The sequence below is a fragment of the Dipodomys ordii genome, unplaced genomic scaffold, assembly GCF_000151885.1.
Source record: "Dipodomys ordii isolate 6190 unplaced genomic scaffold, Dord_2.0 Scaffold132, whole genome shotgun sequence".
Taxonomy (NCBI): Eukaryota; Metazoa; Chordata; class Mammalia; order Rodentia; family Heteromyidae; genus Dipodomys; species Dipodomys ordii.
The window spans coordinates 1111084-1135532 of NW_012267348.1; the positions used below are offsets into that span (position 1 = coordinate 1111084).

The 24449-nt window shown below is 37.0% G+C and overlaps 1 protein-coding gene across 1 annotated transcript in view; it reads left to right on the forward strand.

Annotated features, from left to right (window-relative positions):
* Positions 1 to 24449, forward strand: part of Erc2 (ELKS/RAB6-interacting/CAST family member 2) — a 784984-nt gene that overhangs the window by 270994 nt on the left and 489541 nt on the right. The window contains exon 3 of the mRNA XM_013030719.1: positions 14540 to 14614. Within this exon, the coding sequence (XP_012886173.1) occupies positions 14540 to 14614 (75 nt within the window). The remainder of the gene's footprint in view (positions 1 to 14539; positions 14615 to 24449) is intronic.

Genomic DNA, 24449 nt, shown 5'->3' on the forward strand with positions numbered 1-24449 from the left:
TGTGAAAATACTGTACAGAGGGGTTACAATTACATGGGCAAGATAATGAGTACATTTCTTATCAAGCATTGTAGCCTCCTCCTTTGTTTTCCCTTCCCATCCCATCCTCCCCCTACCTCACCTCGCCACCAAAGTTGTAAAGTTCATTTTTGACATAATGACTTGTACATCTCATTGTTGCAATGGGGAACTGTGGCTTAAAGTGGAAGAGAGCTAGCCTTAAGCAAAAAAGCACAGAGACAGTGCCTTGGCCCTGAGTTCAAGCCCCATTACTGACAAGAAGAATAAAAAGAAAAAGAAAAAAAGGAGAAAGAAAAAGGCATATGTGATTTTATTGGAAATACCTATATTATTCAGTATAATCTCTTGATTTTAATATCTATAAACTTAATTATATATAATGTAACATATGCAGGCTTTGAAAATAGGATGAAGACATCATTGGTAAGGGGTTTATTCTGACTATTACAATCCAACTTCTAGCTCTGAAAGCTTCACATTTCTCTTAAATTAAAAAAAAAGTGTTTATTCCTATCCCAAGATTTCTCAAGGCCATCACATTACAGTATCAACTCAAAGTAAAAAGAAATCTAATTCCCATCAATTCAAAATCCATCATCTAAATGATCTATGTATGGAAGAGGCTCTGAGAATAATCTGTAACTAAATTCCTATAGGCACAATTCTCTTCATCAGTGGGATTGTAAAACTAATGTAAATTCTCTATTCCCAACAGATAGTGTTGTGATAAACATTCAAGTTCAAATGAAGTTCTGAAATCCAGTTGAGAGTTTTTTGTGGACCTGCTTTGTGGTTCTTGGTTCCCTACTGAAAGACTGTGATACCCAGAATTCCTGATTCTGAGATCAGGGGGCAAGAGCACCGATACTGGGCACAGTGAGGAATGGTGTTGTGAATAATGTAGTGTTGAGAATAATGGCTTGTTTAGTAAGACTTCGGACTGGAAAGCACTCATGGGTGGAGGAGTCCAATGTTTTGCTGATGTCCTCAAGTAAGTAGAACAAATCCAACGTACTTAATAAGGTTCAAGAAGGTATATTTCAGCTCAGAAAGAAAGGAGACCAGCTGAAGTCTCTGGTAGAGGAGTAAGGTAGTTGAAAATTAACCACCCACCCTCTGTATTCTGTGAAGCTGTCCATAGCCTTCCTTTGTCATCAAACCTGGTGGATTTTCTGCGAATACTTTATAAATTGAGTTAGGCTTATTCTTTTCCATAGCATATTGTTCAAAACTTGTTGAGTCTTACCAGAAGAACAAAGAAATAAACCAGATGTCAGATATAGTTACCTCTTGAAATTCTAGGTGTTTTCAGAGCATTAAGAGACTACAAATAGCAAGATAAACCAAGTGTTATGTTAGTACTTAAAGGTGTGAGCTCAGGTGTCAGATAGGCCTTGGCCACAGTGTCAAGTGTTATTAGCTCTGTGATCTTGGGCATGTTATTTAGCTCTCTGAATCACATTGTCCTGCATCTTTCCTTTAGGGGTGGTAACTTGTTGTTGCTCAGCTTGACAATTCTGGCTAAACCCAGTTTCCATTTCATTTTCCAGGTAAAGTAATACACATTGAGTGAAAAAAAAGATCTTGAATTGGATCATCAAACCCTGTCCTAGTCTTTAGACATCATGCCATAGAGATGAGCTATTCCTCATCTACACTTCATAAATTTCACATCTGTAATGCATGAGTTTATAAATGGTTTAAATGGGGGTGATTTAATACACCCAACTTGCATTGGTATGTTATATAGGCATGACTTTCTAGAATAGTGGAGAATACTAGAGAAAAATAGTAATTACCTTTGGGGGATAATTATAGGGTATATGCAAATCATTATTTTGTCAGGCTTCTCTTGGAAGCTGGTGTCCATCTATATTAACCCAGTAGAATCTGGATTCTAGTACTAAGAAATGTCATTACTGTAACTCACTGGAGATTTCATGCTCAGAAAGTTAAGTTCTTGGTACAGCTCATTGTTGATTTCCTGAATGAGGCTGGCTGTTTTAGACCAGTGCTGCCAATTTCTTTCTTTTATTTTTTCTTCTGCTTTTAAAATTGAGAATGGGTATGACTGGACAGATCAGCCAGAGATAAGCAATTTGGAGTGAGCTGTTTAATAAAAACATGCATATTCTCAGGCTGAAGGGCTTTAGAAACCCTCACTTGGAGCTTCTTTTTCTTCATATCAGAGAAGGAGAAAGTGTATTCTGAAGATCTCAGGTCGAAACTGGGAACTCCTGACTCCTAATCTAGTATTCTTTTCTATCAATAAATGATTTGTAGCCCAAAGTCTACTTCAAAGGATGCTAAGCCAGCGCCTAGGAATAAACAAAAGTGGTGCAAGGCATTTTGTTGTATGTGTGCTTATGTTCCTATTTTTGAGAGAACCCATACTTTGCATTTGATTCTTACAGAGATCTGTGACCTAGGAAAGTCTTAAGAACTACTAAAATTATGTTTTAAGGGGCTGGGAAGGTGGCTCAGTGGTTGAGCGCTTGCCTTGCATGCATGAGGTCCTGGGTTTGATTCCTCAGCACCACATAAGCAGGAAAAAAAAAAAAAGCTGGAAGTGGCGCTGTGGCTCAAGTGGTAGAGTGCTCGCCTTGAGCTGAAGAGCTGAGGGACAGCGCCCAGGCCCAGAGTTCAGGCCCCACGACTGGACCCCCCAAATAAAATTATGTTTTAAGTTAAACTTTGTATGGCCATAACTATATGAGAGAACATGGAATATTCCTGAGCAAATATATTAGTTGTTTAAAATTTGTGCACATCTGTCAGATGGGTAGACATAGAGCATCTATCAACAATCTCATCTGGAAAACACCCGTATTCTTTAACATTTTTTTTATTGTAAAGATACTATACAGAGGGATTACAGTTATATGAGCAAGGTAATGAGTCCATTTCCTATTGAGCTTTGTTACCTCTTCCTTTGTTTTTCCCTTACTATCTCTTCCCTCCCCACCTCCCCATCTTCTCCCTCTCCCCTCAAAGTTGTAAAGTTCATTTTCAACATAGTGTCATGTACATCTCGTTGTTACAGTGGGTCATCCTGTATCCTTATTTCAGCATTTAAAGACCCACATTCTAAAATCTCTTTACCAACACAAAAGCGACAAGTAGTATAGAACTAACAAGGTATTTTTTTCTCCTGCAGCCATTGATTACCGTATGAAAACAGAGAGATAAGGGGGACATTATCCGAAAAGAAATGTGCTCTTTACCTGACTTATGTAACTATAACCCTTCTGTACACTACCTTTATAATAATTTTTTAAAATCAGAATATGGAGAGATCAGGGACTTCTATAGGTAAAACCTGGGAGTTTGGAGGCAAAGAAATATCAGAAGTTACTTCCCATCCACATTTCTTTCCAATGTAGCAGTTCAGCAGCCTTTTAAGATGTTTCATGATTGCAGTCCCCTCTTATTTTATGATTCTGCCTTCTTGGCTCTTGGTCTCTTTCACTTGGTCAGCAGATAGTAAAAAGGGGGAGAAAATGCTATTTTTGACCTTTTCACAAAAGGTGAGGTCTTCAATCCTGTGTTCCACTAGCCAGAAATAAGTCCCTTCTAGATACAAGGTGGTAGTGGGCTTCTTAGCAATACCTTTATAATATGAAAGAGGAACACAGATCTTTATTAGATATGTACAGAGGCAGAGTGAGCATTTTTTAGAATCTCAAATGTGTGTGAAATCTTTGAGATGGAACTTTGAAAGCATTTGTATAGTCTGGATGCAGGTTACAATCCTTTCTTATCTAGCACCTTAGAAATTAAGGTCACCCTCAGAGACTTTAGAGTTAGGAAAAATAGTACAGTTAAGAAAATTGCGATTCTTGAGATTTTATTCATTCAATTTTTTAAGAAGTCACACACAGGGTACAAAGGCTCAATCTGGATTTGAACTGGTTTGTTGTATTGTGATAGAACTTGTATAAAACAAAACCCTGTTTCTGATTTTAGAAAACTATTGTCACAAGTTGAGCTTTTTTATTGCATGTCTGTCCTTAGCAACGTTCTAATGTTTGGCAGAAATTACCATTGTATATGCCATTACCTTAAGGTTTTTATTTTCACTGTGATACTTAGTTGTCTCTGGATTATTTTCACTTGTTTGATGCAGTCTTAACCTCTTTCCTGAAATTATATCATAATTTTTATTTAGGAATTGGATTGGCTATGGCATGAAATTATCATTAATATTATTTCTAGGATTTTTTTTTCTTTTGGAGTAGAATCTTTCTGTGTAGTCCAGGCTGGCATCAAAAATTTCTGCCTCTGCCTCCTGACAGTAATGTTCCACATGTCTGGCAACCTTTTTTTCAAAGATGATTTTGATGCCACCTGATATCAGAAATGGTGATCTATAAAATGTATTTCTTCTACTATTTAATACGCTACAACTCTGTAGAATGAGTTATTTTCCATTTTCTAGTATGGGAGACTTTTTTTTCCCAATGACTTCCAATAATGTTGGAAGTAATGTTGAATGTTAAGTAGCTTTTGTTGGAAGTTGAAATTCTCATGAGATTTATCCCATGGTTTACTGGAATTTGATTATTGTGGCACATGTTGGCTGAATCTTAGAAATTTGTTATAACAGCTAATGCTATAAATTAAGTATATAAACTCAGAGTTAAATAAACTATATTAAAACTGATCATGAGTTTATTACATTTGTGGTATATATCATGGAAAATAACTACACAGTGAGTACCTTGAGATGCTATTATATTTCCTATATTAGTAAGTTGTCCGTTGTTATAACAAAATGCTATGTGCATATGATAATATGAAATGATGATTATCAAAATGAACTCCAAGAAATGGAAGCAAGAGGTTTGTTATTGTACTGTTGTGGTTCTTTTTTCTTTTATTTTCTTTGCTTTTTTTTCTTTGCTGTTTTTGATTTCTGAACCTTTTGTATTGTGTGTGTGATTGTGTGTGTGTGTGTGTGTGTGTGTGTGTGTGTGTGTTTATCTATTTTGGTTAGGGGAAGGGGAAGCACAGAAACTGTGGGACAAAGGGGGAAAAACAAAGAAAAATAGCTGCATGCAGTACACTAAGAAAAAAAAAAAGAACAAATAACCCCCCAAAAGATCTCTTGTTTCCACATCTTGTAGTTCATGTTGGTTAGCATCATTTTATCAGGTCATATGTACATAGCTATTAAACTATTGTGACCCTCTGATAGAACTATCCTAGACCTACACTAATTATTACAAATGAGGGTAACCATGGAGTCTATGTTTCTTTGGATCTGGCTTACTTCACTTCATATGATTTTTTCAATGTCTTTGCATTTCCTTACAAATACGGAGGTGTCATTCTTTCTGATGGAAGCACAGAATTTTATTGTGTATTTATACCACATTTTCTTGATCTGTTCATCTACTAAGGGACATCTGGGTTGATTCCATGTCTTGGCTATGGTAAATAATGCTGTAATGAACATAGTTTTGCTGTTAGCTTTAGTGTGGCTTTGTTTCTGGTCATTTGGATAAATGCCCAGAAGTAGAATTGCTGGGTCATAGGGAAGCTCTGTGTTTAGCCTTTTGAGGAAACTCCATTATGCTTTCCAGAGTGACTGAACAAGTTTACATTCCCACCAACAGTGTAATAGAGTTCCTTTTTAGCTACCTTCCCATCAGCATCTGTTATTATTAGTTTACTTGATAATAGCCTTTCTAAATGGGGTGAGGTGGAATCTCAATGTTGATTGATTTTCATTTCTTTTATGGCCAAAGATGTTGAACAATTTTTAATGTATCTATTGGCCGTTCTTGTTTCCTCTTCAGAGAATTCTGTCTTTAACTCTTAAGCCCACCTTTTAATGGAATGGTAGTTTCTTTGAGGATTTGTTTTTTTTGGGGGGGGTAATATTTTGAGCACTAAGTATATTTTAGATATGAGTCCCTTGTCTGTTATATAGCTAGTGAAGATCTTTTCCCAATCTGTGGGCTTTCTATTTATCTTGCTAGCTATATCCTTTTCCATGCAGAAGTTCTCTAGTTTAATGCAATCCCATTTTGCCAACCTTTCTTTGATTTGTTGTGTTTCTGGATCTTGAGAAAGTTTCAACCTGTTCCAAGGAGCCCTAGTGTTTCCCCTATTCATTCATGTAATATTTTCAGCATATCTGATTTTACTTTTGAGTTCTTTGGTCCATTAGGAGTAGATTCTGGTGCAGGGTGATATATAAGGATTCAACTTGAATTTTCTATGCATGTAGAAAATTGCCAGTGCCACTTGGTGCTGCCAGTGCCATTTGGTGCTGTCTTCCATCCTGTGTTTTTGGCTCCCTTATCAAAGATTAGGTGGCCATAAGTCTGTGGGTTCATTTCTGGGCTGTCAGTTCTTTTCTTTTTTCTTTTTTTGGTTGGTTGTGGGGCTTGAACACTGGGCTTGAGCTCTGTCCCTCAGCTCTTCAGCTCAAGGTGAGCGCTCTACCGCTTGAGCCACAGCGCCACTTCCGGTTTTCTGGTGGTTTATTGGAGATAAGAGTCTCACAGACTTTCCTGCCCGGGCTGGCTTTGAACCACGATCCTCCGATCTCAGCCTCCTGAGTAGCTAGGATTACAGGCATGAGCCCGGCTTTGGGCTGTCAGTTCTATTTTATTGGTCTTCAGGACCAAGCTTTTTATAGCTATTGCTTTATAATATAGTTAGTAGTTTGGTATTGTTATTCTTCCTTCACTGTTCTTTTTGCTAAGTATCATTTTTGTTATTTGTGGTCTTCTGTTTTTCCATATAAGTTTTTGGATTCTTCTCCTATTTCATTAAGAATGTTGTTAGGATATTGCTGGGTATTGCATTGAATTTGTAGATAGCTTTTGGCAGTATTGCCATTTTCACAACGTTAATCCTCCCAATCCAGGAGCATGGGAGGTTTTTCTACTTCCTAAAATCTGCCTTAATTTCCTTTTTCAGTTTTTTAAAATTTTCATTATAGAGGTCCTTCACCCCTTTGGTTAAGTTGGTTTTCTGTGTGTCTTTGAGTATTTTCTGTAATGATGATGTGGTAGAGATTGTTTCAGTTTTTCCTTGCTGTGGAAGGTTTTATTTTTTCCCTTAGTTATGAAGGAGAGCATAGCTGGGTACACTATTCTTGGTAAGTAGTTGGTTGTTTGTATTTTGGGTATGAAATTTCAGGTTCTCCTTTCATAGTCTCTGCTGAGAAATCTGAAGTTTTTCTGATTGTTTTTCTTTTCTAGGTGATTGTTGTCTTCTCCCTAGTGGCTTTAGGGATCCTTTCCTTGGTCTCTATTGATCCTATATGGATTACAATGTGGCATTAGGATATCCTGTTCTGGTCTGTTCTGTTCTTTTGGATGTTCTGTTTGTCATTCTAAAGGCTTATTGTATCTGGATAGGCCTATCCTTTTGGATATTTGGAAAGTTCTCTGCTAGGATTCTGTTTAATATATTTGCTGTTCCACTAATTTCTTTCTCTAGGCCCTCCTCAATACCCATTAGTCTTAAATTAAGCCTTCTGATTTTATCTTGTAGCTCTTGTAACTTGTTTCTTGCATCTTGTTTTCTTGTAACTTGTTTCTGTGATTTGTTTTGAATAATTTTCTATTCTTTCTCTGTAACATCTAAACTACCCTCAATTCCAGAGGCTCCATCTTCTGCATTGTCCAATATGCTGTCAAGACTTTCTGCTTTGTTTTTATTTCCTTTCCTTCTAATTGATCAGTTTTGATGGCTTAAATTTCTTTGTTGAAATTTCTTTCTTTGTAGGTTTTGTATGGACTTTCTCTCTCTCTCTTTCTCTCTCTCTCTATATATAGTAAAAATGTTGTACAGAGGGGTTACAGTTACATGAGTAGGGTAATGAGTACCTTCTTTACTTTCTTGATTTTCAGTGTTCTCTCTCAAGTCCTTTGGCTATACTTTCATTGGACTCCTTTTGCTTCTGTTGGAATCCATTCAGCTTTCTGTTGTGGATTCCATGAATTGCTCTATTAATCTTTGGTTAGACTCATGATGCTCCTGCATAGCCATGTGCAGGCTTTCAATCTTTTCATTCAGCGTATATATCAGTAATGTTTGTAGAGCGTTTTCAGAACTATCTAGGTTTTTCATTGACTGATTTGTTGCCTGTTTATTTTGAATAGGAGTCGAGGTTCTTTGACTTGCCATTTTCCCTGTGTTTCTATGGTTTGTTCTGCCCATTTGGAAATTAAAGGCACTCTAACACCTCAACAGAAAACAATTTTAAAGCAAAAACTAACCCAACGCTCTGTCATCGCACAGACTTTAGAGGTTAAAATCATAGATAGGTGTTCCCCTACGTACCTCTACTTTTCTTTATTTGGGGAGGAATATGTGATTCAGGCATGGGATTATATATAGTGGTGACCATTGAACAAATCTCTTGTGAGCAACAGAGAAATCTGTACCAAAGGGATAACACAATAAGCCACTTAGACATAGTCAAAATGGATACAAATACATTCTAGTTCAAAGACACACAACTATGGATCAATGGAATAATGAAAATGAAGAATGAGTGAAGGCTCAGAAATAAATTAAAATGGGTTAGGGTGAATTTAAAAGAAAGATTAGGAGATATAATGAGAATAGAGGAACAAATAAGAGTATAGAAAGTGAAAGGAACAGGAGGAAGCAAACTAGGACCTAAATTTAGGGGAAAAATTCACGAACATTGCCACACTAAAGCTACCAGCACAACTATGTTTTTCACAGCATTATTCACCATAGCTAAGGTATGGAACCAACCAGATGCCCCTCAGTAGATGAAGGGATCGTGTGTGTGTGTGTGTGTGTGTGTGTGTGTATGAATTCTATGCCTCCATCAGAAAGAATGACTCTGCCCCATTTGTTAGGAAATGGAAAGACTTGGAAAAAATTATATTAAGTGAAGTAAGCCAGGCCCAAAGAAACACAGTTCCCAGGGTTTCCCTTATTTGCAATAATTAGTATATGTCTAGGACAAGCAGAAAAGGTCAAAAGCTATGTACATACAACCATATAAGATGATGCTAAGTGAAATGAACCCCAAAATAGGGACAAAAGAGGTTTTATCTTTCTTACTGTTTTTAATGTACTTATAATGTACTGTGTGATTTTTTTTGTTTCTTTTGTGTGTTCTTCCCTCATGGTATAACCCCTGTTTTCCCTTTATTTGTTTCCAGTGCCTTGCATCTTGTTGATACATTTTTTTCTAATTGGTGAGGGGAAGGGAAAAAACAAAATGCTAAAATAAGGATAGAGGTTTATCCATTGTAACAATGAGATATCCAAGACACTAGGTTGAAAATGAGCTTTGCAGCTTGTGAGTTAGGGAGGAATTGGAGGGAAGGGATGGCAGGGGAAAAACAAAGGAGGGGGTAACAATGCACGATGGGAAATGTACTTACTACCTTACTCATATAACTGTAACCCCTCTGTACAGTATCTTTACAATAAAAATATATATTAATAAAGGAAAATGTGAATAAAATAATTATTTCAAAGTTACAAGTTTTTTTTCAGTTCTTCTGATTCTCTGTTTATATATTTGTTGTTGTTGATCATTTGGGTAGAGGTCCATGTTAGGAACCCAATTTTCTGTGTGGTTAGAGAGAGCTGGAGCAAGTTTGTCCTGTTTGGCTGCCATATTACTTCCTCTCCTCTTTAAAACTTCCAGTATTTATTAAAGCTTCCGCTAATTATGATCTATGTCTTAACATATTACCTGTATATTACATTCAGTGAATAAATAAAAGATACTAATCTCTGATCTTAATTAAAAGTATTCAGATGCACACATATGCACAAAATAGTTCTACTTTTAAGTATAAAGAACCATCAAGAACATCATAAAAGCAAGGTGGCTAATTTATAATAGAAAATAGCCCTACTGAAAAAAAAAAAAAACTAAGAAGCAGCAGTGCAATCTTTTTTTCCTCCAGCACTCCACAACTACAACAAAAAACACACAAAAAAATCTCAGGATATTAGCAATCAATAAAGTCATATAACCTTCTTGGTGGGTTTATTTTAGAAAAAAGAACTGTGAAGGCATGTATTGTGAGGAATACAAACTAAGTAATGGTTCTCCTCAGAATGGAACCTAACTTTTGCTCTTGCTATAAAAATTATTCTGAGATTAAAAATACTCAGAGAAAAGTGAGTAATCAAAATTTTAGTCTGAATTTAAGTATGCACACAATTAAGAAGGAAGCCTAGTAAGTACCGGAGGTTGTATATTTAGGACTAAACAGAGCAGCAATGAAGGTAAAAAGGAAGGAGGTTGAGGAGGAGGGGGGAAATGAAAAACAGAAATTCTTCACTTTTGGAGGGGGATCTTGTGTCTCCCCGATTTTCACTGTCCACTCTCGATGGCGCCTTTGATTTCCTCGTGGTAGTCAATTTTCCTTTAACCTAGTGAACCTAGTAGCTTGGTTGAATTCTCAAAGAAGTTTATTTGAGTAGGAAGAAAAAGTTAGGCCTTACAAGTTTAGAGTTTGTGCTGCTTCTCTTTGTTTTCTGTAGAAGAGTGTCTTGAGTCTTGCTGTGTCTCCCCCAGGGATTGCTGCCCCTCCTGGGAGGAGCTTCCTTTCCCTGGGTGGAACTGACTCTCAGTGGTCAGGTTCCTTTGTCTTGTTGAAGAATGGCACCAGTGTTGCTGCTTCTCTAGCCCAAGTTAGCTGCTAGCTGCTCTGGCAGGTTCGATGCCACTATCGAAGATGGCATTCTTCTTGGGTGCAGGTGAGGGCTACTTTCCAGAAACTTTTCTGTGAGAAGGAGTGAGTATGTCTTTTGTGGAGTGCTTATACTTTCTCTTGATGTTTCGATCTGCCTCTGTGATTTGTATCTGTCTGAGGCCAGCAGGATGTGATTTTCTGCTCTTAGTCATCCCGTTAGTGCTGGAGGTGAGTGAAAAGCCATGCACACTTTGTTTATGTTGCCCTTGTCCCTGCTCTTTTTGGCTGTAGCTGTGGCTGAGGCCGTGTGCTCAAATCTGTCTTCTTAAGCATGCTGACTGTTATTTTTCATTTCTGGCCAAAAATCTCTGTACAAGTATGGCTCACTTGGTGTGACTTTCTAGATCTAGACTTTTCACTGGGACCCGAAAACTCTGGTTTCTTGGAGAGAGCTCAGTCAGTCACCAGCTCCACTTCCACTATCTTCCTGTCTTCTCCCTTTATCTCTTTTTAAAAAATGGGTTTGGTACTCTTCACTCCAACAAGAAAATATTTTACATAGGTGGTTTTGCAGAGATTTGCCGATTTGTGTCACAAAAGACTTCGAAGATAAAATATGTTACTCTGACTCCTGAGCCTAGATGTAGAGCAGTAATTCAGTTACCATTGCTGGTAACTGGACACATGCACCATAATGTATGACCAGATGTCTTAGGCCACTGCTATAAAGGACAGTGGAACAGGATATGGATTAACAGCTACCTGTTTATCTATCTTATCCTGGATAGACTGCCTTTTATTGTGAGGCTTTGTTTTTCTGAAAACTGTTACATCAGTATACCCTGTCTTTATGAAATAGAACTGATAGTAGAAGGTAGTGATGGAAGAAGTAAGTTTTTCATGTCTTTGCGATACCTTTTCACAAATTTTAAATTTATTTTTTATATTAAGTCTTTGTAGTCCAGTGTTCCTAAAATTGTAGGGACACTCCGTGTTGATTCAAAATTGATTTTTACAGCAGTAGTTTATGAGATTCCTCTATAAACTACCTTGTATCTTGGACATGGTATGAGCTCTGTGTTTACTCCTGCTTGTAGTCCTGAAGAAAATGAAAACCTTTCCTTCATCTCTTGTCTCTGCCAAGACAACTCTCCAAAGTCTTCACAGTATTTTGTGGAGAGACAAGCAAAAAGTTAATCTTCAAATTACAGCTATGTTGTTTTTCTTTCTTTTGAAATGAGGTCTTACTCCATATGTTGAAACCTTACAGTTTCAACAAACAGTTACAATGAACTTTACAACTTTTCAGAGGGGTGGTATGGGAGAGGGGAGGGAGCAGTTGGGGAAAGGCATGGTAGGGGAAAAATAAAGGAGGGTGCAACAATGCTCCATAGGAAATGGACTCATTACCTTGTTCATGTAACTGAAACCCCTCTGTACAGTATCTTTACAATAAAAAATATATATTAAGAAAAGAAAGAGGTCTTACTATGTAGCCAAGGCATGTTTGGCACAACTCACTAAGTAGCCCAGGCCATCTGTCAACTCATGATTCTTTATTCTGGCCTACACTTGTGATTTTCTTGCCTTGGCTTCCTCTGGGTGTTTATATTACAGGTATATTCCACCATGCCCAATGCGTGTTTTTCTCTTTATCTAAAGAAATATTAATCCATATGTGGTGGTGGTATACCCTTGTAATGCCAACTACTTAGGAGATGGAGGTAGGCAAGACCACTACAAAAGTGCAAAATGCTATAAAAACAAACAATAGGTCTGGAGACGTGTGGTGGAGCCTAGCTCAAGATCTTATGTTTGAATCAAAGAAAGATTGGACAAATGGGATTGCATGAAATTGCAGAGCTTCTGCATGGCAAAGGACATAGCTAGCAAGATCAATAGAAAGCCCATGGATTGGGAGAAGATCTTCACAAGCCATACAATAAATAGATAAGGGTCTCATATCTAAAATATACCTGGAACTCAAAAAATTAAATCCCCCAACAACACATATAAGTGGGTTAAAGACTTAAAGAGAAACTTCTCTGAAGAGGAAAGAAGGAGGACCAATAGACACGTGAAGAAATGATCAACCTTTCTAGCCATAAAAGAAATGCAAATCAAGACAACATTGAGACACCACCTCACCCCAGTTAGAATGGCTATAGCCAAGAACTCTAATAACAACAGATGTTGGAGGGAATGTGGACAGAAGGGAACCTTACTGCATTGTTGGTAGGAGTGTAAACTTGTTCAGCCACTTTGGAAACAGTATACAGGTTCCTCAAAAGACTCCACATAGAGCTTCCCTATGACCCAGCAATCCCACTTTTGGGCATTTACCCAAATGATCACAAACAAGACCACACTAAAGTTACCAGCATGACGATGTTTATTGCAGCTTTATTTGCCATAGGTAAGATATGGAACCAATCCAGATGCCCCTCAGTAGATGAATGGATCAAGAAAATGTGGTATATATACACAATGGAATTCTATGCCTCCATCAGAAAGAATGACATTGCTCCATTTGTTAGGAAATGGAAAGGCTTGGAAAAAATTCTATTAAGTGAAGTAAGCCAGGTCCAAAGAAACAGAGGTCCCATGGTTTCCCTTATTTGCAATATCTAGTATATGTCTGAGTCAAGCCAAAAAGGTCAGATAAGTTGATGTTAGGGAAATGAACCCTAAGATATATATTCAAATGGTTTTTTCATTCATGTGGTTGTTTCTAACACATTTATAAGATTATTTCTTTGTTGCTTTGTATGTCCCTCCCCCACGGTATAACCCCTGCTTTCACTGTATTTGAGGTTGTTATAATTTGTGGAGGGAAGGGGAAAAACAAATCATTTAAATAGCGATACAGGTGGACCCATTGCAACAATGAGATGTACAAATTGTTATGTGGAAAAATGGTAGGGGGTGGAGGAGGGTTAGATGGAGGGGCAGCAGCAGGATGGGATGGGAAGGGGAAACAAAGCAGGAGGCTACAATGCTTGATAAGAAATGTACTCATTATCTTGCCCATGTAATTGTAACTCCTCTATACAGTATTTTCACAATAAAAAAAAATCTTACGTTTGGACTCCAGTACAGACCTCAAAGTCCTCCAAACCAGACCAATAGAGAGGAGAGACAGGAGAAAGAGGAGAGAGAGATAGTTAGGGAAAGAGAGAAGAAATATTCGTTATTATAGGGGAATTCTTGGGTCTACATGTGGCTTTGACCATTTTTGTCTCTCCTCTTGTATTATTGATACTAATGCCAATTTTAATTTCTTGGCATCATGATGAATGAACATATCACCTACAGATGTGATTTGGACAAGGACCCAAAATGTAAATTCAGAAGCAAGAGATACACGGGGTTTCATCAGATCACTCCAAAATATGTCACATTTATACTGAAATGGTTTTAAATTGCTCATTTGAAACCTAGCTGTGTAGCAAAATGCCATGCATGCAGCGGATTTGCAACCACATTAGTCATTTTCTTTCCTCTGTTTCCTTGCTGTGTTTGTGTTGGTAGCACAGAGTAATGTAATTTTGTAAATTATGATTTGATGGCTGGGCATCCGCCCCAGTGTTGAGCAGTATTTGGACTATGATTACTTGCTGGCTTTGTCACAGTTGACATTAATTATTGATGGGAGTTTCAGAAATAGCGCATGTGCCAGGAGTGTTTCACTGGAACGCAGGCTGCAGGCAGGAGGGATTCTAAAGAGTGTGGGGGAAGAGGCACCTGTGGCTTGTTTACGTCTGTGCACAGAGGACCTGGGCTGGGAAGTAGCTTGTAAAGGTCATGGTGTAAATAGAAGGATGAACCGTCAGGCTTATTTCTATCGTGTTCCTCCCCAGGAATTACACCGAAGAAGCCAACTCCAGCCCGAGCCAGCCAAGACGAAAGCTCTCCAGACTGTCATTGAAATGAAGGTAGGGGTTGAGAACATTTGTCAAAAACAGCTGTGTCTGCTACTTTACTCTTAACTTGAGGGTGCCTAACGAACAGGTGAAATCAACCTTGTGCCTCTCTGTAAGCACCTTGGTGGGTATTTTTTGCTTCTGCATCTCTTTGCTTTCCTGGGTACATTTAACTTATTGGCCTTTTAATTACGATGCTTTTTCTAGGCAAAACACTAAAGGGTTCCAGTATCACTTGTTTGAAAGAAGCTAGGACCATTTCCATAGTATGTCCAATTCCTTTAACCCTAAGATAGATGCTTTGTATGTACTGTTTTCTTTGGAAAGTAGAATTTCACTTTGAAATGAAAAGACACCTCTGAGAAACTAGGATTTGTCAAAGGGAAGTTATTTTAGATACATAAGATTCACTAAATAATGGCTGTCATCAATTTACTTTTCAAAGAATAATGCTTTTTTTAACTCCAGTATTTTCTCCTGAGCAAGTAGAGGTAATAATAATTTATTAAATACAAAGTATTGAAATAACATAGGCATAGAGAAAACCTACAGCTGAGGATAAAAACATCTTTCTCAATAGACTTAGGGCAAATAAACAAAAATAAAAACCAGTGGTAATGGCCAATCTCTCATGTATGATTTGTAGTAAATCTAAATGAAACGTATTTGCTTTGCTAATATTTAGAAATCTGAAGTCTTTTTATGTTCAGAATTTTATTATTTTTGGTAGATGGAATCATGGTAAAATATTTAGTTTAAAAATAAATAATTTTTATTTAAATTGTTCTATTAAGAAACATTTTCCTAATGGAGATGGTTGCAGTCTGAAAATTGTACACTTACAATCAGCACTCACAGATACCTGGATACTCTCAGCCGAGGAGAGAATTCCCAGGCTCACTATGAGATAATGATTTTTCTGTCTTTCTTGCTACACATGATTCTGAGTTGTCTGCCAAAATCCCCATATTCTAGAAAAAGAACAACTAATAAGAACTATTGAATTCTTGCCATGTGCATTTCTGAGTAGGGATTTTTTTTCCCCAGTCAATAACATTATCTTCATCGAAGTGGACTTTTTTAGGGGGTAGGAGGAGAAAACTTAGAACATAGACTTTAAAGTTTATTTTCCAACTGAGATTTTAAGTGTCGAGACACTCACAATATATTTGTAGTAAATTGGTTAGAGAAATATCATTTGAAGAGACCAAATGCTAATAGTATTAAGTAATTTGTTAATTCTGGCTTGCTAATTATTTGGAGTTTATATAATTTTACATTACTTTGATTAAAAAAACCCACCCTGCTCTATCCTTGGGGAACAGTGGTTTATAACTGAGATTTTTGTCCTCAGTTCATACTGTAACTAAACCAGAAACTTAGTCTTAAAATAAGAAAAAGAAAGTAAAGGAAGAAGAAAAAAACAGGAGGATAATTTTTTTATCAAAGGATAGTTCAGTTCTACTTCCTCTCATCCACATACTGACCTTCCCAAGTCCTAACACAAGAAGTAATAAGGGATAAGTATACAAAATGCATTTCGAAGTCATAACTTTCTTGAAAATAAAGGAAAATATATTCTAGAAGTCTTTGGAGAATTCAGAAGCATCTCTCCTATGTGATATGTATTTTCTTGTTAAATGTATATTATAAAACAACTCCCAGGTGCCGGTGGCTCATGCATATGATCCTAGCTACTCAGGAGGCTGAGATCTGAGGATTGAAGTTCAATGTCAGCCAGGGCAGGAAAGTTTGTGAGACTCTTATCTCCAATTAACCACCAGAAAACCGGAAGTGGCACTGTGGCTTAAGTGGTAGAGTGCTTGCCTTGAGCTGAAGAGCTGAGGGACAGTGCCCAGGCCCAGAGTTCAAGCCCCATGACTGACAAAAAAACAAAACAAAACAAAAAACAACTACCTACCTACTTTTTTGTGACATTTTGCAGTAGAAAGTGTGTTTGATTCTACTTTCCTGTTTCCAGCATCATGTCTTTAACTTAAATAATAAATGTAAACACTCAAATAGGCATAAATACACAACTACTATGACAAACTCACATATATACGTTCTTAGTAAATTGAGCTGTGAAGATGCTGATTTGTAGGCATAGAAAGGTTTGAGGGGCGACAAGGGGAGAGCAGTACTTTTATTAGGAATTTGAACCTGAGTTTATGTGTTGTTTTTATAGATACCTACTAATTTGCTAAAGCACTGCTTATATTTTGTTCATGGGGCATTCCGAGTCCTATTAGGATCTGTACTCCAACACACCTAATTTGACTTATAGAGGAAGCTGGTGGAGGGTCATCTTCTTGGCCATAGTACACTTGTGACAGAGGCTGCATTCTCATCCAATCTCTCTACTTGTTGCTTGTTTCTTAGAGAAACTGAGGGTGAACTTCTGAACCTCCATCAGCTTCATGTCCATTCTTTGCATCAATTTGAGGAAAGTGTTTGCTATGAAAGGCTATGAAATGACACCTAAATTCAAGCATATTTAGAACTACAGGCTAGTAGCTCAGTTAGAACTCTTATGTGTTTGTATGTTTCTGGAGTTTAGAATATGTCTGTGTGGGGTAAACATAAGGTTACCATTACTGCCTATATCAGGCACACATCAAATCTCCTACCAGCTAGGTGAGTCATGGGGCTGAAATTACCTGAATGAAAAAGAAAGGAAGCAAGTGAATAAAGCTATTTATAATTTATCTTCTTGCAGGACTCTCCAAGTTTTAAATTTGATCCCGATTTGATCTGGCAGGTATGTTTCAAGGTTGCATGTAGAACATGCTGTGTGTTTCTCAGAAAACTTAATTTCCTTTAGGTAGTTAAAAAAGTTAATTTCTTTTCTTGATTTTTGTGACTAAAGATCCTTTACTAAGCTCCTTGCTTTTACTAAGAGAACTGCTAATAAGAGTGGCATTCAAAAGCTTCCTTTTAAAATATTCTTCCTTTAGGCTAATTCCTTTAGAAGAGTGTATTTTCAAAATTATTTTTGTTATAAATTTGACATGACATGAATATGATGTCTAAAAGTTTAACTTTCTTCAGCTCATTCATTTTTAAAAGAAAATAAATTATACTAATGGCAGTACTTGTTATATAGTCTCAAGACTTTTACTTTGTTAGAACTTCTAAGTGAATGAAAATCTAGTTCAAAATGGCAAAGGCCAAAACAAAATTTATAGGCTTAACAAAAAAAAACCCCTTCCGGATATTGCCTCAGACATAGCTTGATGTAAGACTCAAACATTATTAGCATGTCTCATTTTCTCTCATTCCACTTTTATCTTGACTTCCTTCATGTGAGCTTTATTTTCAGATATCCTCTACCTGTCTGCTTGAGCTAGGTGGCTGCAAAACAAACACAGAAGGAAGGGAAAGGAGAATGTTGTTTTTTTGAGAAATATAAAACGTCATCCAATACTAAAGTAATTGATCATTATTGACCATCAGACATCACTACAAACTTAATAGTCTATGTTGTACAAAAAATGCATGGAGTTTCCCTAGTTCTTACTTCATTAGTGTATTGATTGAATCTCATTCATCAAGAAAAACAACTTTCTCTAACCGAGCAGGAATTATCCAGTTTTCAACAGAATTTATCGAATGTACCATCCACTAGTTATATAGGGTCCTAGTTAAAGTTGCAGGAAAACATATATATATATATATATATATATATATATATATATATATATATATATATATATACTTTATCGGGTGAACTTGTTAACTAAAATGAATTCAGAAACATCAGGTAGGTTGTCAATAAGAGATAGTATTTCTGTTGGTAACTGACATGAGGATTATGGATATTTGGTCAGCTCAGGCAGCTGTGTGTATGAGGCATCCCTCTTAAATAATATGTGTTCCCATCACACTTTTTTTTTTTTAAAAAAAACAGGAATTGAATTAGGAGCATTTTAAAGTGGAAGACCGAACTGACTAAGTTGAAGTACAGTGCTGCTCATGTAAAAAATATGGCTTTGTATTTAGGTAAACTACAATTGGAGCTTGATATTTTTGTTAATTAAAACTAAACTATGCCTTGTCTTTGTGCCCAGGTAGATGAATGCTCTTTTTATGTTTTGTTTTGACAGTACAGTGCTTTGAACTTGGAACCTTGTGCTTGCCATGCAGGTGTTCTACCACTTGGGATACTCCACTAGCCTTTTTTTTTTTTTGTATTGGTTATTTTCAAGCTAGAGTTTCACTTTACGCTGAGCCAACCTAGAATGTGATCCTCTTATTTTTGTTTTCTTTTTTGCTGGGATGACAGACACATACCACTGCTGCACTCAGCCACCGTGCTTCCCCCATAGATTGAAGTCAGGTGTGTGCCATCATGCCCATGCATCAGTTGAGACAGTTTGTTTTACTTTAGTGCCCAGATGACGTTGAACTACAGTCCTCTGCTCTCTATCTCCCAAATAGGCTAGATTAGGAATGACTGCTCTTTTGCATGTCATTAGCCTGAATTTGAATTAAATTTCCCCTAAGAGGGATCTTAGTGCTTGGTTACCTTTAGGCTTCCTTTTCCATAGCGTATGGGAATATTATAGTGGAACATTGTAAAGTCATGAGCTACTTGGCAACTTTCCCAAGGACATACAGCAAGGCAAGGAGAGAGCTGAAATCCAAGATTGGCTAATGAGCCCAACCTAGTAATCCTCATGAACTTACTGGAATCCTTGAGTTTAGTCAGAGATAATATGTAGTAGCTGCCAAATTTCTTTGGGTTCTAGGTACTACTTGGTTTATTCATTCATTTCTGGGACTGTTTTATATCTTAATTATTTCTTTGTCCAAAATGGTATGTTCATACAAAATATGTGTTGAACCTAGTTCTATAGTGAAATCATATTATAGCTTTTAAGCGTTAAGAACATGGTCCTCTAGAGATATTATTCAGTGACAAAACACTTGCTTAGCATGCATGAGGCCCTGCTTACATGCTTAACATACAAACAAACACATAGCAAACAAATAATGTGTCCATGTACCTTATTGTGAATCACAGACAATAATAACTGTACTGAAAGGAAAATTTCTACCCACACTGCTAGTGACATACATGGAGCTGGTCCTATAAATGCAGACATTTTCTTTCAATACTTACTTTGGAAATTGTGCACTGAAATTCACACCATAGAGTTGGCACAGAGTGCTAGAGAAGCTTCTTAGATAAGTTGGTAAAGGTATAGAGCTATTATTTGTGATATAAGGCAAGAGTGATCTATTTCACACATATGTATTATCAGGCCTTCAAACAGGGCTCTAAATACGTGCCATCTAGAGAACAGATATCGCTGGGCATCAGTGGCTCAGGCCTGTAATCCTAGCTACTCAGGAAGCAGAGATCTGAGGATTGCAGTTCAAACCCAGCCCAGGCAAGAAAGTCCGTGAGACATTTATCTCCAATAAACCACCAGAAAACCGGAAGTGACTCTGTAGCTCAAGTGGTAGAGTGCTAGCCTTGAGCTGAAGAGTTGAGGGACAGGGCTCAGGCCCAGAGTTCAAGCCCCATGACTGACAAAAAAAAACAAAGAGAGAGAAGAAAGAGAGAGACAGAGAGAGAGAGAAAACAGATGTCATTTCTCCTGTGTTTTATAATTTGATCTACATTATCCACTTATGATATCAGAAGTATTCTTTTTAGCTTATTTTTCTTCCTTTGAGAATGTTCTTCATCTTTTCATCTTTAAACTTGAAAAAGAATTTTGCCATTTAACTATTTTCCTTAAATAAGGGAAAACAGGGAAGTGATGGCTAACATATACAAAATGCCAAGTTAAATGTTAACTCTAGATAGATATAGTTGTCTTTTAGATACCAGAAAAAGTTTTTTAAGAGGTGAGCCTTCTTTTTTTTTTTTGGTCTGAATTCATATGTTGTCTCTAAATATTTGCCTCAGCTAGCAATTGATAATTACTGCTATTAACTGGTATGATTTCTGTGAATATCACTCCCAAGTACCAGTATTTACTGGGAAGCTATTCTGTGCATATTACCATGGTGAAACTTTCAGAAAAGTTGAACTCTCAGGTTTTAATTTGTTAATGGAAGGTTATATGTAACCCAGATTGTAAAAGTGATCTAACAGCAGAAAACTAAGCCAGGGAGACCCTCTAAAACATAGGTTATTAAACAAATGCTGAAAAATAATTTGATAAATATAACATCCATTCATACATCTATTTCAAAAAGATTCAGAACCAGGCCTACTTGTTCATGGCTGTAATTATAACTATCTAGGAGGCTGAAATCAGGAAGATCATGGTTTTAGACCAGCCTAAGCAAAATGTTCATTATACTCCTTTTTAACCAATTAAAACCTGGGCAGAGTTGCATGTACCTGTCATGCCAGGTATGGCAGGAAGAGTAAATAAAAGGATCATGGTCTAGGTTGGACCTGGGCAAGAATTGACATCCTATCTTAAAAATAGCCATAATAAAAAGGGCTGGACTCTAGGTCTACTTGGCACAGGCTGAAATTTTCTCCATAGAGACCCAGAAACACAACAAATCAAAGAAAGGTTGAACAAATGGGATTGCATGAAATTGCAGAGCTTCTGCATGGCAAAGGACATAGCTAGCAAGATCAATAGAAAGCCTATGGATTGGAAGATCTTCACTAGCCATACAATAGACAAGGGTCTCATATCTAAAATATACCTGGAACTCAAAAAATTAAATCCCCCAACAACAAATCTTCAAAGAAACAACTGCCCAAAATAAGTGGGTTAAAGACTTAAAGAGAAACTTCTCTGAAGAGGAAAGAAGGAGGACCAATAGACACGTGAAGAAATGATCAACCTTTCTAGCCATAAAAGAAATGCAAATCAAGACAACATTGAGACACCACCTCACCCCAGTTAGAATGGCTATAGCCAAGAACTCTAATAACAACAGATGTTGGAGGGAATGTGGACAGAAGGGAACCTTACTGCATTGTTGGTAGGAGTGTAAACTTGTTCAGCCACTTTGGAAACAGTATACAGGTTCCTCAAAAGACTCCACATAGAGCTTCCCTATGACCCAGCAATCCCACTTTTGGGCATTTACCCAAATGATCACAAACAAGGCCACACTAAAGCTACCAGCATGACTATGTTTATTGCAGCATTATTTGCCATAGCTAAGATATGGAACCAACCCAGATGCCCCTCAGTAAATGAATGGATCAAGAAAATGTGGTATGTATACACAATGGAATTCTATGCCTCCATCAGAAAGAATGACATTGCCCCATTTGTTAGGAAATGGAAAGACTTGGAAAAAATTCTATTAAGTGAAGAAAGCCAGGTCCAAAGAAACATAGGTCCCATGGTTTCCCTTATTTGCAATAACTAGTATATGTCTGAGTCAAGCAGATAAGTTGATGTTAAGTCAAGTCAAGTTAAGTTGCGTCAAGGTCAGATAAGTTGATGTTAGGGAAATGAACCCTAAGATATGTATTCAAATGTTGTTTTTCTTTCATGCAATTGTTTCTAACACATTTATAATATTATTTCTTTGTTGCTTTGTATGTCCCTCCCCCACATATAACCCATGCTTTCACTGTATTTGAGGTTGATATAATTTGTGGAGGGGAAGGGAAAAAACAAATCGTTTAAATAGGGATACAGGTGGACCCATTGCAACAATGAGATGTACAAGTCGCTATGTTGAAAACGAACTTTACAACTTTGGTGGTGGTGGGGGAGGATTGGGTCGGGGGGTGAGTGAGGATGGGATGGGAAGGGGAAACAAAGGAGGAGGCTACAATGCTTGATAAGAAATGTACTCATTATCTTGCCCATGTAATTGTAACCCCTCTGTACAGTATTTTCACAATAAAAGCAAGGGCTGGAGGCATGGCTGTAGTGGTAAAGCATCTGCATAGTAAGCACAAGGCCCTGAGTCAAAAAAAAAGAGAGATAAAAAAGAAATTAAAATTAGAAGTTGAAGATCTTCTTAACCTAACAAGAGGTTGCTGCAAGCAATTATAGTAAATATTATAATGGTAAAATAATATAAGCTTGCCTCATAGCTAAGGAACAAGACCAGAATGCTTGGTGACATTACTTTTGTTCAACAAAGGTCTGGACATTCCACATAAGAAATAGAAAGGAAGGGCATGTACATCATATTAGTGATTTTGAAGACAGGGATTGAGAGTAGAGCAAGGTCTGTCATTCTAGAGCATTGTGGCCAAAAAGTTTCCAAGACTTGCCTCTCTATAAGTAATTACTTATTTGGGTATGGGGACAAGTACATTTTGTTCCACCTATATGGAAAGCATAGATAGAAGGATCATGACTCAGATCAGCCCAGGTCAAATGTGAAGCATTATTTGTAAACAAAACAAAACAAAACAAAAAAGCCTTGTGATCATGACTGTAATACTAGCTATTCAGGAGGCTGAGATGTGAGGATTGCAGTTTGATGCCAGCTGTGACAAGTAAGTCTGTGAGACTCTTATCCACAATTAACTGCCAAAAAGCTACAAGTGGAACTGTGGCTCAAGTAGGAAAGCACCAGCCCTGAGAAAAAGCCCAGGAACAGCATCCAGGTCCTGAGTTCAAGCCTCAGGACCAGCACACAGATGAATAACAGAAGCAAAAAGTTCAGAGGTCATGGCTGAAGCAGTAGAGCACCTGCCTAGTAAGTGTAAAACTCTTGAGTTCAACTCCTATGTTGAACTAAATAATTGGGCAGTGGATTTGAATAGAGATCTCTCCAAAGAATAGATACAATTGAGCAATAAGGACATCAAAGGGTGCTCAGTTATTTGTCATTGATGGAAATGAAAATCAAAATCATAGTTAGAGTTTCTTCCTTATGAGGATTGCCAAAACAAAATAAATGATAATGAGGGTTGGGGAAGATGTGGAAAGAAACCCTTAAATGTTCATTTGAGAATGTAAAATTGTGCAGTCCAATTTGGAAAATAGTTTGTTAGTACTTCAAAATATATTCTAACATAGGACCACCTGACCCCCAAACCCCACACATATGCCCACACATAAATGGACATGTAACAATTATTTGTAATAGCTAAAAAAATGTAAAGCAACCAGGTGTCTATCAAGTGATGAAACAAAATATGGTAGACATATATTGAGATACTATTTGGCAATAAAAAGCAATAAAATACTGATATATGCCATAACTCAGTTGAACCATGAAGACATTATTCTAAATGAAAGAAAGCAACCAAAAGGCTATATAATATATAATTTTTATTTATAAGAAATTCCCAGCAGAGAAAAATTAATAACAGAAGGTAGTAGGGTAGATCAGTAATTGTTAAGAACCATAGGAAAAAGATGTGGAGGAGCTACAACTAATTGGTTTAAAGGTCTTTGGGGTGATGAAAATATTCTGGAATTAATGTTGATGGTTACATAAATCACTGATTTGTACACTTTAAATAGGTAGGTTTTATAAAAGGTATATTATATCTCAACAGAGTATAAATATAAAAAATACAAAGGAAATAATCAATAAATTAAAAGAACTATAAACTAACCAGAAATATTACTAGCTAATGTGTTTCTCAGGTTAACAGTAAAGACAATACTGTTTTTTTCTTTTTTTTTAATTGTGAAAATATTGTACAGAGGGGTTACAATTACATGGGCAAGATAACGAGTACATTTCTTATCAAGCATTGTAGCCTTCTCCTTTGTTTCCCCTTCCCATCCCTTCCCATCCTCCCCCCTGCTCCCCCCACCTAATCCTCCTCCCCCTACCAAGTTGTAAAATTCGTTTTTCCACATAACGACTTGTATATCTTATTGTTGCAATGAATCCACCTGTATCCCTATTTAAACGATTTGTTTTTTCCCTTCCCCTC